The 20,541-nt window shown below is 38.3% G+C and overlaps 1 protein-coding gene across 1 annotated transcript; it reads left to right on the top strand.

The window, feature by feature from the left end:
• Window positions 1–1,794: 1,794 nt before the first annotated feature.
• Window positions 1,795–15,501, top strand: LOC118556279 (beta-1,3-N-acetylglucosaminyltransferase manic fringe-like; the record flags this gene model as incomplete). The annotated part of the gene is given in 6 exon segments (XM_036129533.1): window positions 1,795–1,897; window positions 6,540–6,693; window positions 10,847–10,932; window positions 11,971–12,136; window positions 12,229–12,314; window positions 14,136–15,501. Coding segments are annotated over 6 exon segments (648 nt in total). The 3' UTR covers window positions 14,197–15,501.
• Between the last annotated feature and the right edge of the window lie 5,040 nt (window positions 15,502–20,541).

Here is a 20,541-nt window from a genome sequence, read left to right as displayed (position 1 = left end):
GTGTTTGTCACCTCAATGACAGATTTAGTCATTTTTACAACAAGACCAACACAGGAAAATGCATTATTCTTAACATTTTTATTTTTTGCAAATAAAAATGGGAAAAGACTCTCTGAACAGGGATTTTCAAGATTCTCATCTGATATTACATCTGGCTATGAACATTTTAACACACAAATAATCTGGATGATTTGACTGAATTTGACTTTGTACAGTGCCTTGAGATGGCATGTGCTGTTAATTGGCGCTATATAAATAAAATGGAATTGAAATAGGCTTTGATCAAAGCATTGTAGCTCGGCGTTCATGTTTGTAGTCATTGTACTTAACAGAAGGTGAACCCTTGTCCTGGCCCCCAGGCTCAAGAGTTTCGTTGCCTCCAAAAGATTTTCTTCAACCCTGTATTTAGCTCCATCCATCTTCCAGTTTACGACAACCCGCTTCGTAGTACCTGCTAAAGGAAAGCACCTCCACAGCATGATGCTGCCACCACCATGTTAGACAGTGTGGATGGCATGTTCAGGGGGAAGTTAATTTTTTCCTTTTAACCACACATAGCAATCTGACATTTGAAAATACAATTTTAATCTCATCTGACCACGTTTAGCACACCTAATAAAGGACTTCTCATTGCTTCCCCTCAGCAGTGGCACAGGGGCATATTTTTGTGATGTACTTTGTATGTGTTGCCCTTAATAGTCCTGTTGATAGATTCCCAAACCTGAGCTTCGCTTCTCTGCGGCTCCTAAGCTACCATGGCCCCTAGCTGGTTCTCTGATTAAACACTAATTAGGAAACTTCTGAAGACACAAAATCCCAATAAAATACCTAAAAGTTTCTGGTTGTAATTGTTTGCGTTTTCAAGCGACAGTTCAAGAGGCATGAATATTTTTGTAAGCCGTTATATATACACTGTGTATCTATATGCTCTTGGACACAACTAACATACCTGCTGCACGCTGTCTTGTTTCCTTTCAATTAATCTTTTCAGCACAAATCATTCAGAAGACAACAGAATGACGGGACATTTACCTTTTTTCAGCACAACAGGTGCAAAAAAGGCACGTCAGCCCGAATTCGAAGGACATTCACCTGCATGTACACGATGTGCCCCTAAAACCTACAATCTTGCGATCCACTCTTGCACATTTGCTGCTTGCGATGATGCAGAGGCAGATTTACCGCTTGACATCCACTGTAATGCTCCAAACCGGCTCCTCATCTCCAGCCAGCTTCTCGTTTCTAGTCTATTTCGCCAGCTGATATGACAGCTAATGGATGGTCAATTTAAACACAAAGTGTCAGGCCAGACCTCATCACCCTAAATCAGTGGCTGACTGCGAGTAAATGGAGGCACATCGCTGCCGCTGGGGCCCAAAAAATCATGTGGAGAGGTTTTATAAAAAAGCTGAAAACTGAATTCAGAATCACATTTGAATAATGTCTTTGTGCCAACACGTATTTTCTTGTTTCTTAATCTGTTTTCTTGTTCTCTGTTTAAGTAATTGCATCATGTTCGTTTCCCTGTTTCTATTTCTGTACTTTTCTCTCTCATGCTTTCACCTCATTCCTTCAATTTTTCACAGTATTTTCATTCCTCTGTCATTCTCTGCGTATCTCATCTTATTTGTTAAATAACAGAGTTAAAAAAAAGAAAAAAGAAAAACAGAGAGCATCAGGAAATTGTTCTGTCTTTCAATTTGTGCAAACCTATGTAACTCCCAGGGAAACACCAATCGGCGTCTTCCTCCTCCCTTCCTTCTCTCAGTCTGCCTCTTATGCTTTTTTGTCCAGGTTATAACATGGTGGTAACGGAGTGCCAGTCAGATCACAGTCAGCAGGCTCTATCCTGCAAGATGTCTGCCGAGTATGACGGTTTTATGGCCTCAGGCAAGAGGTGAGACGCAACACATTTCACATGTCAAGCTGTGGTTATAAAGATGGAATTAAGAACAGATATTTCAGTCATCAGCTATGGAAAAATCAAAACATCACGGAGGAAGAAAGACATTAAAGAAGTGCACACAACCAAAATGGGTTTTAGAAATTCTCAGGAGGTCACCGATTTTAATAGAAATGGTCCATAAATATTTGTCTCAGACATTGAGATTAGGAACTTGCTGCTACAGTCAATTGCACTCAAACGCCAAATTTAAGTCAATAGAATCAGTAAGTTCAAATCTATGTTTGCTCGACCCATGTACGGAGGCCTTAGTCGTCGACCCGGGTTCGACTCCGACCCGCGGTCCTTTGCCGCATGTCTCTCCCCCTCTTCCACCCCCGCACCCCTTCCTGTCAGCCTACTGTGTTAAAAAGAGAGCCACTAGAGTCGTGAAAAATCTCCAAAAAAAACCCCAAACAAAAACATTAATAATTTAGGTGCTCTTTTTTGAAGACGTGCTAGCCTTGCAAAATTGGGCTGTGATTTTTCTAAAATTGGCAAAATGCTGGCATTGCATCGCTGCCAAAACAGGCATTGTGAATTTAGGTTAATTAGGGCCTCTGACACTGATCAGAATCAGGATCAGATGCTTGTGACCGGACATCGCTAATGTACAACTTAAAAAAAACCCAAAAAAACATCTCTTTCACTGAATGTTTTTCCTAAAAGTCATACTCGAGATGTTTTTTTTTTTTTGGATAATGTGATACATATCATTGGGTTTTTGTTCAGCGGCGGTTTTCACCTTCAAACTCTCACGTGCATGATTTTGTGTTTTTCGCATTGATTAATTCATGAACACTGACCTTAGCTGAGACAAGTGAGACGCGGAGAGCTTTAGATATTGTTCTAGATTCTTGTGACCTGGATGAGTCATTGGTCCACTCTGGGAGTAGTTTTGGTGGGGCGGCCACACTTACAGTTCTTCTCACCGGTCAGTGTTGCATGTATTGGTGGATTATGCCTCTTACTAGGGTTTAGATGTGAAATAGCTCTGTAACCCGTCCAATGCTAATAGATGTGAATGACATTGTTGGTATCTATTCTTGATTACTGGGGGAGTGGTTGCCAAGTGGTTAGAGGGCAGGGCAATTGCATCCTGGAGAGGCTGCAAGGTTCCAAGTTCAACTCCCACAGACTGCCACCAAGGGTCCCTGGACAAAACCCTTTGCCAAGCATGCTCCCCTGTCACTGCATAGTGGCAGCCAACTGCTCCCTGAGGGCTGGGTTAAATGCAGAGGACAAATTTTATTGGAATGTATGTTGCAATCAGAATAAAGATGATGATGAATTTAACTGAATTACTGTACATTGATGATCTGTTTATTTTTAGCTATCATAACTTTCTCCGTGGTATCATAAAGGTCCTGTTTTAGTGATTTAATGATGTTAAAGGTCTGGCAGTAATCATGCCTGGGTTTTGTGAATGAAAGTGACCCAAATTTTTTTTATTTATTATGAAAGTGGGGTGATTATATTTTCACATAGCGTAAATTGGATAGTTTTTTCCCCCCTATTTAAAAAAAAAAAAAACACATCTGTAATGGGGAAAATATTCTTCAATGCTTTTGGCACCCTATAGATAACCCGTGTAGCTGTGATTTTTTCCTAGCCTAAAATGAAGCTCCTATACGATCCTGTCTTAATTTATACTGCATTTCTATGTTTATAAGTTTATATGCTTCTGTTTTTCATTTTCTTCACACAGAAGAGTTCCCATTACAATAATAAAACCCTGCTACAGGATTTGAATCTTCAGCGACACTCCTGTATTTGCTCTTGCAACCAGCGTAAATTTGCATTAGATAGCGCACGTACTGAGAAACGCTCCCCGGCAGTATACTGCAAATGTGAAATATGTTTTATTTGTGGAAAATACATTGAAATTCAACAGCTTGTGCTTGGTGTGTGACTAAGGCGCGGGCAACTGTCTCGTTATAACAATGGCAGAGAAAATTATAGTTTGTTTTTCCCAGTTTGGTTCCAACACAAACTGGGTAAACATCACCCGGTTTCAGTGAAGTCCAGCAGAAGTGGAGATTAAAGCTGTTTGGTTTGGACTGCGGCCCTTGTCAGCCGTTAGCATGGCAGGGGGAAAAAAGGCCCCGTTTTAATTTGGAACCAACAGATTTGTTACTTGGACTCTGGTTTTGTGGATGACGTCTTTTTGGTTTGAAATGCTGCTCTGCCATTATGTCCACTTATCGGGACGGGAGAAGTATATCAAGCTGCTTGATTTGTGAGTTTAATATGCCGAAAAAAAAAATACTTGGATGACAGAGGGAAACCCAGAATAAAAATAGCTTTTATAGTGAGAGCTGCTTTGTAAATATTTTATGGTCTTCCAGAGCTTTTGCAAGTGTCCAAACTCATTTAACAACACTTGAAGGCAGGCAAATGTTACAACCTCCACTTGTACATTTATGTGTCATTAAATTAAAACAAGCTTTCCTACTTTTTGTTGTCATGCCTCCCCGCTTTCTATTAAAGATACAACATGCAGAAGAAACGGTGCTGCAGCATTCTAAAAGGGTGTTACATTCTACTTAAATGTTTCTGAAATTCAACATTTGTCAATATTTTTAATTGGATGAAATGAAACCAAAGTCATAATTTTACTGCTGCTATTGTCATTAGAGAAGATGAAAGCTAACGTTTGAGTAAAAGAAAGAAGTGTGCTATTTGACACAAAGTTAATTACTTCAGAAAAAAATTTAAATCTACATTCGGTGCCGTTTAGACGTTTACGTGAGCACATGTAAATGTCTAAACGTCATACTTATTTTGGGTTTTCAATGGTGTGTTTAAATATAAGACAACAAAACACTTAAAATTATTTTCTTTTTTTTGGTAGAAAGAGCTGGGTACATATGAACTCGGTGCATATGTATGACTTTAATGGAAATTTCAGACATACACTGGCAACAACATTTGGATGAGTGTCCTACAGCTTCTGTCATATTTCTGGCTGGATATTTGATCACTCTTCTTGGCTGAATTGGTCGAGCTTATTCACCTAGGCGGAGTTTCTAGTAAGGACCCGGCTTTTTACAATGTCCATACATTTTCAGCAAGGTTGAGCATTACTGTTAGCCTCTTTTATTCATTCCAGAAACAGTTTTGTGTTTGGATCATCCTTTCCCAAACTGTTAACTCCAATCACAAAGAAAGCTGATCAGGTTGTCAAGGAATAGCCAAAAAGCTTAAAGACTTGTTTTTTCCAACTAGGAGATGCTGGGACACCAGTGTCACTGTCATGTGATGGTGATGGTGACAACGTCACATTATAAGTTTACTTGACTGCTAGTGGACTGTTACTTAGACTAGCAGCTGGTTTTAACGATCAACTAGCAGTTAATTGGTACATCAAAGTGGGTGGAAAAAACAAGAAAAAAACTCCAAATCCTTCCAACTTCACTGCATAGATGGCTGAAACACAATGTACGTACTATAATTTAAAGCCAGATCCATGCTAGGAAGCCAACCAATTTAAATAACTGCCACCATTTCTGATAAGTCAAAAGCTCACAATATGCAACCAGAACTGTTCAAGAATGTTCTTGATGGTTAAAAAAAATGCATGGTATGTGTGTAAATTGGTTATTACACCAAAAATTAGCAGGGGTTCATTTACATGTTTGAGCCTGTATGTATAATTTTGACCCTGTTTGTATTAGCTTGTGGAAACTTGTGTACCCAGTTATGGTTCTTAAAAATCATTGAAGATTTTTGCAGCATTATCATTGAAATACTCACAATCACTAAAAAAAACAAAACAACAACAACAACACATCATTAAAATCCCCAAATGTATATAACATTCAAGTCCATGATGAGTGTAAGAAAAGCTCTGACTGGCACAGATAAAAATTTGATCAAGTGAACTAGTGTTGATTTCTGAAGTAAACAGTGCAGTTTTTTCTCTCCAACCTAAGAAAAGCTAAGCAATAGATATATGGGGATAGTCCCACACTGGATTAAAGTTATCACTATGAGGCTTAAAGCCTAGGCTTTTGGTTTTTGAATTTACAATCCCTCTTCTTTAAAATCGACTGAGATTAAATTATGTAGATGTTTTGTGCAAAAACTACCTCTAATGTGGTTTACTATGAGTTTCCTTTTTGCTAATATAATACTGAAGTATACTGAGCACTTCTCATGCTGCTCTGTGTTTAGAAGTACTCACAGAGGAATAATTGGGGCTGCACTCAGATTAGAGCTTTACCATGTATCTTCTGTTCTTCCTAATGATGAATAGGAGGCAGAAAATTACTCAAAGAAAGTTTTTTGAGTATAAGGAAGCAGCAATTTTTTTAACCCCTAAGAATCTCTCTGCCATATATATTTCTTTAGTGCTCACAAAATATCATTTGGCCATTATTAGTTTGAACAATAAATGCACAGTAACAAAAAAATATGTATTATGAAGTTTCACTGTTGAGTCATTGCTTGTTTTAACTGTTACATGTCATTTTTTTTTTTGGAAGTGCTGCAAGAATGAGCCAACATCGTGGAAAAGCACTTCTTAAATCTTTAATGCGCCTGGGTGCAAAATTCAAACTGCTATTTTCTTCTCTTTCCCTCTCTTGTTCTCCAGGTGGTTTTGTCATGTAGATGACGATAACTATGTGAACCCAGGGGGTCTCTTCTCTTTGCTCTCAACCTTCCCCCAGGAAGGTGACATCTATGTGGGCAAGCCGAGTCTGGACAAACCCATCACTGCTCATGAACTGCTGGACGGAAATAAAACGGTATGCCTACACAGTGATTATTTAATTGGTTGTGCTCTTGACTTTTTTTAAATTTATTTACCGAACTTCAGTCCTAAACACTTGATTACATTAGCAATGTTGTAGTAAAAGCGGGAACTGATAAAGGCAGCTAAGATTAGAAATATATTGTTCATTTAAATAAGTAAATGCTCATTTTGTTCAGGTAAAAAATGTGCTGAAACAAAACAGAAAAAAACAAAGGTTGCTCAGTTACAAAGATGGTAGATGATAAAGTATAAATAATCAAACAATAAAATGTTTTTATTAACCTTAAAGCAGTATCGTGTAAGTTTTGACCCAAATGTTAGCTTAATTTGAGATATATTTATTATTTCTTATTTTTCAGGTCAGTATACAGAACTTGGCATGTATAGCTGCTCCGTGCAGGCTGCCCTTCTCAAAAACTCACTATGAGAGGGTCAGATCTGTCACTGAATACCCTGAAAACCTAGAGCCCCACTTTACAGCAGTCTGAGCTCCTCTTTAACACAAGAGCTAACCATACATGCTTCTACTTTTCTCTTCCTCAAGTTAAAGTTTCTCATGGCCACAGTTTTTATTACAAAATACAGTATATATATAGTTCACAAACCTGCATGTCAGCGCTTCTCCTCTGTTGAAGTTCCTGCAGCCTTTTATAATCTGATGATTGAGCCTGTTGTCTGCCTCGTCTTCCTCTCCCATGGCTCCAAGGGCTCCCCTCCCTCTCCCTCTCCCCCTGGCTCTGCCTCGTTCTCTCCCTCTCTATTTCAATGGAAGACTGAGTATAATCTACAGAGGCGAATGTGGCCTTGTCTACAAGTAACTCAATGATTTGTCAATCGGCTAGTCCAAAGCGGTCTGCTATCGCATTACAAAACACGGAAGGAGACTGTTTAATTTGGTGGCACTGCAGTGTTGCCAGTGGCCTTTAAGGGCACTAAATCTAGAAGGCGGGTGCCCCTAGTGACTAAACGTTATATGGTGCTGCTTTAAGCATATAGGGCTTGAAAGGGTGACGTAACAACTGTACTGCATTATGGGATACCTTAGCATTTGGCAATTAGGTTCTGTTTGTTTACGCAGCCTTTTTCCACAATGCTGTCTTTAAAAAGGAAAAAAAAAAAAAAAAAAAAAACATGGAGCAAAGTGCTGTGTCATTAACTGTCACACTCGTTCACGCAACCGCTTTAGGAAGAAGAATCATGGGTTGAGATTTTTCAGTTTTCCATTGTGGAATCAAAACCAAGGAACTCGGATCTCTGAACTAACAAATAGATGCCGAATGGACTCTGGAAGCAGGAGTGAGATGACCAAACCTCAGTTTCAATGCCATATCCCAATGTGTGTGTGTGTGTGTGTGTGTGTGTGTGTGTGTGTGTGTGTGTGTGTGTGTGTGTGTGTGTGTGAGACTGTGTGTGTTCAGGGCATTATCACACTGGTAACTGAATCAAAGCATGTTAGGCTGTTTCACAGAGAGCTTTTAGCCGGCTGCTAGCGCTAGCCTAGCCAGCTGAAGGTAGCAAATAAGGAGACCCTCTATTTCCTCCACACACAGGAGATTAATTTAAACTTTCTTCATACATTGTCCTCACTCCTTGGAAGTTAATTGTGATATTTTATTATAGCTGAAATAATTTCAAAAGTAATAATGGACATGTGTGTTTCTCAAAGCTTGCTATGCTGTTTTAGATTGAGCTTTTAGCAAGCTGCTAGTACTTGCCTAGCCAGCTAAGGGTAGCAAACAAAGTAAAAGGACACCCTTTGTGAAAATTCCCTGCAAATTAATTAACCAATGAGCCACTAATTATTTCCAACATAAATGCAGAGTGGATGCCATGCTTCAATTTTTAACATATTTGCCCGGAGCGGAGGAGGAGCTTTGTGAGGTGAAGGTGTGTTGTTTACGTATCTCACCGCATGCCCTTTCGAGCCCCATACAATTTCTTTGTTGTTCCCTTTAAAAGTAAAAAAATAAATAATGAATGAATAATCACATCTCATTCTAAACATACATACAACAGCAAAAAACAAATTCAAACAAACTGGAATTAAAAAATGTCCAAGAATATATAGTCAAAATGTTAAAACAATAAGTGTCAAAATTGCAGTTTTTACCCAATACCCACATTATTTTCTCTCTTCAGCAGCTGATTGCTCGATCCACTCTTATTCCCCTCTTTCTGATTTATGTGCCTCCTTCCTTTATACCATCCACTTACAACCCCTAAGCTCAGCTACTGTGTGGAGGGGTGAAAAGGGATGAATGAAAAGTGTGTTTGTGACATCGGCTCATCTGGGGAGCATTTTTGAGTGATTAGTGTCTTATTTGAATGCACACACAAGCAGCCCTGCACACAAACAATGAGGTCTCTTTAAATACACAACAGGTGCTAGGTGTAGTGATCGTAATGAGCATAGATCTATTCATTTCTCTGTGTGTGTGCAAGTTCGTCCACAAGCTAACAGCATTATTGCCTATATTGCTTTTAAGTGCATCATGATTTCCGTAGCTCTCTGCATTTTCAATCTCTTGTTCATATCTTGAAATTGCTCTTTTCATCTCATTGGTGTCATATTCTCTGCTCTGATTGCATCCATTTATATTGAAAACAGATCTTTATTAGTCTTTGCTTCCTGTTACTCTTCTGCTCTCTCTCTTGCCTTCCTTCCTTCTTTAGCTTTCATTCTCTGGAGGAGAAAATAAAAAAACGAATGTCAGGCTTCTCTCCCTCTATTCCCTACCCTCTCTCTTTTTTGCATCTTGCTGTATGTTGGTTTTCGATTTCCTGGAACCACAGCAGGGAAATGAAAGGAGGAGTGTGAAAAAAGAAAGTAGAGGAAAATAACGAAATTAACAAAAATGTAACAAAATCAAAATAGGAGTTAGTGAAGGAATGGTGTGAACAATTAAAAACTTAAGTAACTTCAAGTAATTCATAGTGGGAGCGGTGGTGGTGCAGGGGTATAGTGCACAACTCATGTAAGTGGTTGTCCTCAGTCCTCATAGCGGTCGTCCGGGTTTTAGTCACAAAAGAAAATAATAAAAGGTAATTATTAAAAGGAGTGCATTTCTGAAAATATACATTGCCTGCAGTTGCACTCATATTCCTTGGACTTTATATTTTAGCATGTTACAATCAGAAATTCAGTGTATTTTATTTGGATTCATTGTTATAGATGGATACAGAGTCCCATCTAACTTTGAACTGGAAGAAAAAGAAAACAGGGATATCAAATGCCTGTATCAAATAAAATCTGCAGTTTTATGGGCATTTGTGTACAGCTGAGTCACTGCTCTGAAGAACAACATTTTCCTTGCATTTATAGCTACAAGTCTGTCTTTAACAGATTTGCACTTCGAGAGACTATCCTTTGTGCCATTTTCTGCTAAATAGAACAAGCTCAGTTGGGCTAGATGGAGAGCTTTTTCTAAGTCATATTACAGATTGTCAATTAAATTTTGATCTGTACTTTGACTAGGTCATTTGAGCTTAAATGTGTTTACATCAAAACTATTCCATTGTAGCTCTGTCTGTATATTCTGGGTTGTCCTAAACCCTTTTGCAGCCTCTAACAGGTTTTCTTCAAGGCTTGTCCTGTGTTTAGCTCTACCCATCTTCCCAAGTCTTGCCAGCTTCCCTGTCCCTGCTCAAGAAAAGTGTTTACACAGCATGATGCTGCCACCATAGTGATTTTATGGTAGGAATGGTGTGTTCAGGGTCATGTGCAGTGTTCGCTTTCAGCCAGCCACATTTTGCTATAGTGCATAAGGTATGATATTAAAATCAAACATAATTAGCACATAACATACATACATACATACATACATACATACATACATACATACATACATACATACATACATACATACATACATACATACATACATACATTCACTCCACCTGTATTTTTCCATTTTAAGATGTGGTATATATGAGATAACGGTCCTGTATGTTGGTAACATACATGTAATGGTCACTAGGTGCATAGATGATATGTAATAGGTTTCCGTGTTGGCTAAACTAAGGTTAAGCTTCTTTTTTGCATGTCTTCAGACCCTGCTTTTAAATCCATGTAAGATAAGTTTGCAGGATATTTTCAATTGCTTTGTATTTTAATTTATTACATCTCTCTGTGTGTTGTCTGTTAGACAAAAGTGCAGTTCTGGTTTGCCACAGGAGGCGCAGGTTTCTGTCTGAGTCGTAGGCTGGCAGAAAAGATGTCTCCATGGGCGAGGTATGTATAAATGTAATAGCCTGTGTGCATAGATGTACTAAAGTGTCATGAATAACACCATGAGTGTAAACATAGGCAGGGAATATTCCTGCCCAGGCTGATACTTGTATTACAGCCAGCTGGAAACACAACATATCTATCACACTTAATAAGTAATTGCTGTCTCTTAATAGTTTAGACCGATTTAAAACACATGAGCTTCTTTCTCACAAAGTTACTGTGGACCCCTACTATATTTTGAGTCTACAAGCCTTCACCAGTAACTGAATTAATTGACAAAACAAACATGATTAGGCATTAATATACTGCTTTTATCAGTTTGTAAGTATTTTCCTTTGTTGTCTCTTCTAATACTTATAGCACAGATGTACTTTTAGAACTATTAATTCTGTCATTTACTTTGGGACCAATAAGTCATAATCTGAGACCCCTAGTGGCATCCGGATCCAAACATTTTGGAACGACTAGTTTGACAATTACTTTTTTTAATAGAAAAAACACCCCAACACATCTTCCTTTTTTGTCAGCGGAATAGATCTAATAATTATACATAAAAAAAAACAGGATTTTATCAATACATACAACAAATATGTAAAAATATGTGGAAAACTCTTATACAGTCCTGAAGAGATGAGGAAATAAGAAGGCAACAGTTATTTTTAGCTGTGCTTATCTGCAGCTTAATTTTTTATATAAAAAAAGAAAAGAAAACAACAAACAAAAAGGTGTATTAAATCCTAAAAGGCAGATAACAGCAGTCCAAGGTAAATATCTGCTCTCTGCGAGGCTGTATTCAAGCTGCAATCAAAGAGCTGAGACTAATGGCTGCTCAGGGCTACATGGTGGGGAATGGGTCCAAACATACAAAGTTCTTTAGAAAAAGGTCAGCACTAAAATTAATGAATAGTTAATGGACCACAAAATGCAAATTCCCCTAAAATGCCCCTCTAGAATAAAAGTTTATCACTTTTTAAAGTCTTTGGGAAACATTTTCACTTAGAAGAAACACAGCTCAAAGTCAATATGATTGTCTTTCAGCGGCTCAAACTTTGAACGGACATCAGCCAAAATCCGTCTCCCAGACGACTGCACCGTGGGCTTTATTGTGGAGAAGATGCTGGGCATCTCCATGGTCCACTGTTCGTTATTCCACTCCCACTTAGAAAACCTGCTTCTGATAAGTCAAAGAAGCCTCCCACAACAGGTATGATTAGACGCATGAGCATTAAACACACAGAAACTGATTCAGCTGCACATTCTCTCACTCTTATGCATATTTGCATGTGTTCACTGTAGGTAACACTGAGCTATGGGATGTTTGAGAACAAGATGAACAGCATTGAAGTAAAGGGAAGCTTTTCTGAGGAGGAGGACCCCTCCAGGTTAGTCGCTCCTTCCATTCATTTGTAAATGAGAAGATATGAGCAATGCTCCACTGTCTAAATTAATGTATTTAGTGTCTTTGAATTCTACTGATGCCTGAGGCAACAGCTGTGCGATGTCTTGGTGGGAGCACACTGCAGACTTGCATTGTGTGAGCAATACTCAGGCTGCTTCTGTGAATTGTTGAACTTCCTATGCCTTATGTATGCGAATATTAAAAATTTCATGTTCTTAAGCGTTATGGCGCCTGTATTAAGTACGGTGGCCAAAAATACGCTTACACTTTCCACGATATCTGGCATGTGTAAAAAAATAAAAATAAATCCTCCACCTCCTTGAAGTCTATATGATTTGATTTTGGAAAGAGAAGGTGCATATTCCCATTTTCACGCATATCAATGAGTAAAACTTAAACATTAAATATACTGGCCAACTGCCGGGTCCCTTGTGGTAAAAAAAAGAAGAAGAAAAAACAGCATTTAGCACTAATTAAGTCGCAGGCAGCTTAACATCCCATTAACGGCAAACTACTTCCACATGACTCAGTGCATAACAAATTAATTCATCTTGTACTAAAAATGTTTCACATGTTTAATATCCAAGAAGTCAAAGTCTTAATTACAAATAAATGTGTAATCTATAGGTGAGCAGAGATGGCCATGCAAAGGAAAAAGATTCTAGTAAAAAAAAGATTAGTACTGTTGCACAACATCTTTCAGGATAATAATATAATACGATAATAATTGTAATTAATGATTATAATAATTACCAATATTACTATTAATTGTCTATACATTACTACCTTGTAAGGAATTGCACACTTTCTTCCTTACTTCCACACGTGAGATTACAGGTTGTTAGATTTTACGCCCCGTCCACATAAAGAACAACGTAGTAAATATTCTTAAATGATTGAGAAAAAATTTTTTGCGTTTATACATTGAACATCATTGAAAATGTTTTAGTAGGTATGCCGGGCCCAGCAACAGCGCAGTGATACTGCCACAAAAACACGGAACAAACATGAGGCATGTGCAAACAACTCGTGAGGTAAACACAGCAGACACAGACATTTATGCATGCTCAACGGGACATTTAACGTGGGCTGGCAGGGTAGACCGGGCTCGTTTGAAAAGAAGAATCCGAGGACACTACTAACAGCCATAACAAAGCCAATAATTGCCTCGGGATGAAAGCGGCGGCAAACGGCACCATGTTTGTGTTTTTTTTCTGCGAGCGAGGTGCATGTGAGTTACACATTATCATTTGAGACCCGGCTGGGATGTACCCATGGAAAAACTAAACTGCCGTTTTGAATTTTTTTACATTCTGGGACCTAGTTTCAAGAATGATCGTTTATGGACTCCCTAAATGCCAGATCAGTGTTAACACACAGCCTACACGACAAAATACCTAATCTGGTCTCTGTGTGGACAGGGAATGTTTTACGTTAGTGCCCTGATGCATCTCAATAACCCAGGTAGAAAAAGGCCTATGGCTAGGCTAAACAGATTTGGTGTAAATGGGACAGAGCTCCTCCTGTGTCCACATACCTGCCCTGACCCCCTACATGGCTTTCTTCTTGCCACTCTTCCAAAAAGGCATATCAAAGAGACATGGATACTTTTGCAAAAGCATTTCTATATCTATCTATCTATCTATCTATCTATCTATCTATCTATCTATCTATCTATCTATCTATCTATCTATCTATCTATCTATCTATATATATATATATATATATATATATATGGAACACTTAACACGATGTAACACTTAAAAATTTGCTGGAGTTAATGACTCTTTATTGTCTTCTGCAGGTTTAAAACCATCCACTGTATTCTGTACCCTTCCACCAGCTGGTGTCCTCCAGTCACTTGAGAGAAAGCCTGTGTCCTACTGGATAAAAAGACAAAAAAAAAATCCCCAGGATATTATTCTCTGTGCTGAAAACAACTGATTTATTTTCAAAGCACAGTCATAGAAACAGAATAGCTCACATGGAACAAGGGTTGAAGCAATATATCAGTATGATGAAACTGTGTTCTCCTGCAACTCTCGGGTTGTGTTTTGGCCTCATGAATACAGTGGATATTTGGTATAAAAGTACTGTAAAGGCATGTTCTCCTGTTATTTTTATTACTGTTTTTAAATCAATCTGCTACAAACAATAACTGTGTCTTCCCATCTGAATGACTTTAAAGACTTGAACAGTTAATAAAGAGAAGAAACGTGTTTTTTTTTTCTATTTATTCTGCAAAGATTCGTATGATTTCTGGCAGACGTTTTTTTTCCCTGCCCTTTCATTTCCATGGACAAGTGAGATGCCTTTTTATGCATTTGTTTAAAAGTGAATTATGATTATACTGTAAATAATGTTCATAAATCAATTCAAGTGGTTATGAAATAATTAGAGCTTTTATGGACTGACCTGACATGCTTTGCTGTGTGTTTACTGTTCTGAAGGAGATATTGTCCTTGCACCTACAGCATGAAGTCTGCACACAATGAACTGCCTTGACTCACGTCTCCCTCGGCCAAAGCTCTCATCCTCCCTTTTATTTTCTCACTACCTCCTTTCTTCCCTCCACCTTTCCATCTGTCTCATTCGCCGCCACCTCCTCCTTCCTGCATCTCTGTTTACTACATGTCTTGCACACTGTTGAACACCTTGAGGCGGAATACGCCAGAGAATAAAACATTCTTCCACTCACCCCGATTCGTTTTCATCACATCGACGGCAAAACACTCAAAGTATGATGATGAGAGCAAGTGACAGTCCCGGTCTCCTGCTGAGAGAGAGAGAGAGAAAAAAAAAAAAAACAGCTCGCATTTGCAGCAAAATCTCATCAAGCCGGACAGGTCAGGTTCAGAATACCAACGCTACGATGATATGCACGCAATCAAGTGTTAGTGAAGGAATAAACGGTCGGGGCCATGTGAAGAGTACCTGCAGAGAGTGATGACACTGCGCTGCTGCTTGCCTGCCTGCCCGTAGTTTCCTTGTTTGGTGTGAATGGAGATGTGATGAATACAAATACGCTGTTGAAAGCGTCCAGGTCTGACCTTGCCTGCAGAAGATGGTAAGTAGTTTGGAAAGAACATAAATGAGTGTGTGAATTTAAGGGATTATAATTGGGGTATTGGCACCGATTTGAAAGGAGTACATTTGAATTGAACTTAGAGATGAGGGAAATGTAAAATCTATTCACGGGAGAAGTTTAAGCAAGCAATTTTTTGTTTAATTCTGTGTTTGCAAATTATCAATGAAAAATAAAATGATGATGATGATGATGATGATGATATTCAGATTTGACCACGTGGTCTGATGCGGTTGACTTATGCTTTTCTCTCTTTTATATTTAATTGACATAATATATTGTGTATATATTAACAGTGAGGCATAAATAATCCATGCCAAAGCCTAGTAATTGTATTTATCAAGAAAGGACCTGAGAGGTCACAAAGTTCACTTATACCTCAGGCCCTCCTTGACTGAGTGCATTTAAATTAGACATAATTCATCCTTACAGACTGCCATATGATTTAGGTTTAGAATAAAAATTAACAAAGTCAATTCAATTCAGTTTTATTCACATATCTCCAGATGACACGTCATCTCAAGGCACTTTACAAAGTCAATTCAATCAAATCATACAGACGGATCAGGTCAAAAGTTTCCTATCCAAGGAGACCCAGCAGACTGAATATCCAATATCCAACCTAAAACTAACCACACCACGGTCCAATATGAGACTGTGTTATGTTCAAATGATCAGCACACTTAATGAAGTCTGTTTACTGAACAATTTTGAAAAAACAAACAAACATCTGTACCAACACTGGAGGCGCCGAGCACAACGCTGTCATTACCCGTAAATTAATTTCATTTTAAATGCTGTCTTGTCTGATAAACGAAACAGCAGTTAGAGAGAGCAGTGTCTGAAGCAGCAGTCAAGCCGTGGACCGTAGACGTCGGTCCCACCGTGTGGATGATGAATCATGCGGCCAAGTTAAAGCCTTCGCTCAGCTTGGCATTGCTTGTCCGACATCCTGCAACACAAATATTTCAAATATGGATTTGTGACGGAGTGTTGCGCCGAGAAGACAGGTGTGGATCTACCCAACCCTTTGACTGAAGAGGGAAATCTGGCCTCCCAAAACAACCTCCAACATAAAGGTGACGTTATTTTTTTTAAATTAAATTATTTTAAGAATTTACATTTGCATCAATATCAATAACATTAAACTGTTTATACAGTGATGTCATCACCCCTTTAGTTGATTAATCAAGAAGTGAAATTTTTTTAAGGACTCTTGTCCAAAAAGGACAATTTCGGTCTTGTCAGAATTAAAAAACAGAACATTTTAAGTCAATCAGGTTTTGATGTAATCAAGACATGCCTGAGCATGAGCGTCATCAGCATAATAGTGGAAAACAATGTCGCACTGTCTGATAGATTCAGGAATTCTCTGTCTCTCATATATATTGTATGTATATATATATATATATATATATATATATATATATATATATATATATATATATATATATATATATATATATATATAAAGAATTGGCCCAAGCACACTGTGGTATTCCACTACTACAACTGGAGTTTGAAGACGATTAATTAATAACGAGAACAAACTGGAATCTGTGACATTAATAAATTTTAACCAGCCTAATGCTTTTCCCTTGATTCCTACAGCACAAGACTTTCTAGAACAATATTGTGATCAACTGTATCAAATGCAGCACTGCGACAAGTACAGACACAAGTCCATTATCTAAGGCGACGAGACAAGGACCCATGTGAAGAAATTTGTATTTCACTCTAAGAATAAACATACATGATAAACTAGGAGGATTAGTCCTAAAATAAATAAGATGAATTTTGAAAAAACAAATGAATTTCTATTAATACACAACCTTCTTAACGAGGCCTGGTTCCTAAATGATCTTATTACACCAATTTGCACTTACATTAATGTCTTGCTTTAGAATGTGACTTGAAAATAGGTAGGCCAGTTACAGTTCCTAGTGTTGATACCACATGCCCACCAAACTGTTTAAACAGTTTGGTGGGCATGTGGTTATTGGCTTTCTTTTGTAAACTCGGACTTCTATAATGGATAGAAGAGCTGGTTTATTAAATAATGACCACACTAGAGTATAAATAGGAACATTTTCTTTCAATTCTTGAGTTTCTGTCTGCTAATAACTGATGTGTTAGTGGAGATGGAACAGATGAAAGCAAATCAAAAGTCAAGAGTGCAACCTATTATCACCACTGATGAGTCAAATAAGCTTTTGCATGCATTGTGTCTGTATATATTTCATTTTTGCACAAGAGGGAGTGAGGGCTTTGTGTCCTCCTGCACAATGCTCGACTTTGACCTGAGCATAGTAGATTTATGGCCCCCACTATCCATAAACAGGACTAACTGTGGTAGCAGAGGACCAGGTCAATTGGAGGCAGAGTGTTACAGCTGTCAGAGGAGTGTTGCCTCTCATCTCCGCTGTCCATCACATCAAATCGATGGGACCTTTCAAAGTACGGCTAGGTAGAAATGATGCCTGGGAAGAATAAAATGATGGAGGAGGCAATGGGGACAGACGAATAGATTTTACCCCTACTAAAGACACAAAGATAAAATCCTGACATTGTTTTAAGAGATTCAGTGAATAAAACTGATTGGCGCATTGAAGTGGCATTATGCAGATTCAGTTAAATATTTCTGCCTGTGTTAAGCTTGATTGTGAAATAAAGTTGGTGAATTAACTAGTTGTTTTGGTCTACTTTTTTGGTGCTGTGGCCCACATGAGTGGATGTTCACCTACACGTGGAGTTCCACTGGAACCGATTTTAAGTTTTCTTGCTCAAAGTATGCTGCCTTTTTGTTTCATCTCTACAAAATATTACATTCCCTTTCCATGTTTTGACGACTCATTTTAGCATTGTGCATACTTTGCAAGAATCAAGAGATTTGTTCTCTCAAAAGGAACAATTTAATTTTCTTACAGCCCTGGTTTGGGAGTTTTCACAGCTTGTTCTTGACACATCATCAGGGCACAACGTCTGTCTTGCATACTCTCATAAATGTAGAGTGGGCATGGATAATGGGTAAAAGCGGAAGTGTGATTTCCAGTTTTCCCCCTGTGTAGACTTCCCAAGGCTTCTGCTCCTTTGTTTTTCATAAAGAATGAAATGTCAAGGCCAGGGCACACTTTGTTAATGTCTTGGCACCTCAAGCAATAGAACAAATTACTTAGTCCCTGTAAAATATGAACATTGCTTTATAATGTAATTCTTTGTATGTACACCTCCATCTTTTTTCCCCCTTCTCACAGGAACTACAAAATGGGAACATGTAAATCCCATGATGACCTCCTTCCGCTTGTTTCCTGTCCATGACAACATTGATTTTAAGACTTTATTGTTGGTTTTTAAGTCTCCTAATCTGACTTCATAAAGTGCCTTGTTGTGAATTGCTGCAATATAAATAAACTGAATTGAACTGGATTAATGTTCTGGTTCCATCGCATGTGCAGGATCTTTTAACACCACCAAACTTAATCAAGAACTTAAGCATCAATTTCCCTTTAAATGCCCCAAGAGATAAACTAGAAGATAGATGCAGAAAGCAGATTGCTTTTGCAGTTGCAGCTCCTATTTTGTGGAATGGCTTCCCTTAAAAGAACTCCCCAGAGTTTTAAAAACTGTTAGGGAACACTTTTCAAGACTCGCTTTTGTTCCCAGGCATTTGTTGATTTCTGATGTTTGTCTAATTTATATCTATACCATTGTAATTTATTGTGTTTTCTGAAATAATTTTTCTACTTTGTTAGTTTTTACTTGCTCTGTGTTGTATCATTAAGTATTATTTTACAGCTCTTGAATAATTCAGAGCAAGTTTATATGTATACCGTGTGTATTGCACAAGACAATTTAAAGTGTTTCACATAAAAATATTTGATACATTAGCAAATAAAAGTTTAATAACAGGAATTAAAAACATATACTAGATATAAAGGTTACATTATATAGTGGTAAATTACTGAAATGCTGCAGTAAATAAAGTTCTCAAATTTGACTTTCAAGCAATTGAGAGTTTCAGCAGCCTTGATGTATTCAGTGAGTTTGTCCCACAGGTCAGGAGTAGAAAAGCTGAACGTTGCCTTTGGTTCCAACTCTGGATACGGGGAGTAGGCATTACCTATGGACCATAATGGACCAGAAGATCAAAGATTTATTTTGGCCCTAGGTGTTCAAAGATTTCTAAACCAAAAGCAGGATTTGTACATTTATTCTGTGACAGACATTGGTAACACTTTTCTATTTGAGTAATGTGCTAAGTAAAGTCCATGCTGACCAGGGGCTGCATGGTGGAACGGTTGGCAGTGTCGTTGGTATAAACCGGTTTATACCTAACCAATTAGGTTACGGTTGAGGCTAAGGCCAGGGTTAGGCCATAGAAAGATGAATAGAGGACTATGAAAGTCAAGGCAGGGTCCTCACTATGTTTATTAAACGAGGATGCTTTTGTGTGTGTGTGTGTGTGTGTGTGTGTGTGTGTGTGTGTGTGTGTGTGTGTGTGTGTGTGTGTGTGTGTGTGTGTGTTTGCGTGTGCATGGTTGTTTGTCCTGTCTGTATCAGTGTTGCCCTGGGAGGGACGGGTGACCTGTCCTGGGTGCTTCTCACCTCTGTCGCCCAGTGACAGCTGGAGATAGGCTCCAGCCCTCGATCCATAGCCTACAGTCCGTCCAACGCAGAACAACAAACTTGTCCACATTTACTGCTTTGAAGATAAGTTTAGACACCTCCATACCTTTCAGCTTGCAAATTTAAACAGGTGCAAATCAGCAGCAATGTTGCACATGAAACCCACACTATCGCTTTTGAAAAGTTCAAATTGCATGCAAAAATACTCTTACAAAAAAAAAAATATAAACCCCTGGGCTGAACCACAGAAGTGGCTTTAAATATTTATGACCTGTTATTTTTCTGAACATTATGTCTTTCACACTGTCAAAAAAAAAAATCTGGTCTGAAATATTTTTTAGGCGCTTTAAAACCTGGGTGTCAGTAATGCTTTTATTGAAAATATATGATCTATAAAGTGCTTATTCTGCTTCTCTATTGTCTGGAAGTCTCTTTATCGATGTGATTTATTTATGTCCATGTTCTCCGTGTTTTTTTTATGGCCAATGTCACTCTTTTC

Source organism: Fundulus heteroclitus, unplaced genomic scaffold, assembly GCF_011125445.2.
Source record: "Fundulus heteroclitus isolate FHET01 unplaced genomic scaffold, MU-UCD_Fhet_4.1 scaffold_181, whole genome shotgun sequence".
In the NCBI taxonomy this organism is placed as follows: Eukaryota; Metazoa; Chordata; class Actinopteri; order Cyprinodontiformes; family Fundulidae; genus Fundulus; species Fundulus heteroclitus.
The sequence above is the reverse complement of the archived record's forward strand: the minus strand, read 5'-3'. Positions and strand labels throughout refer to the sequence as shown.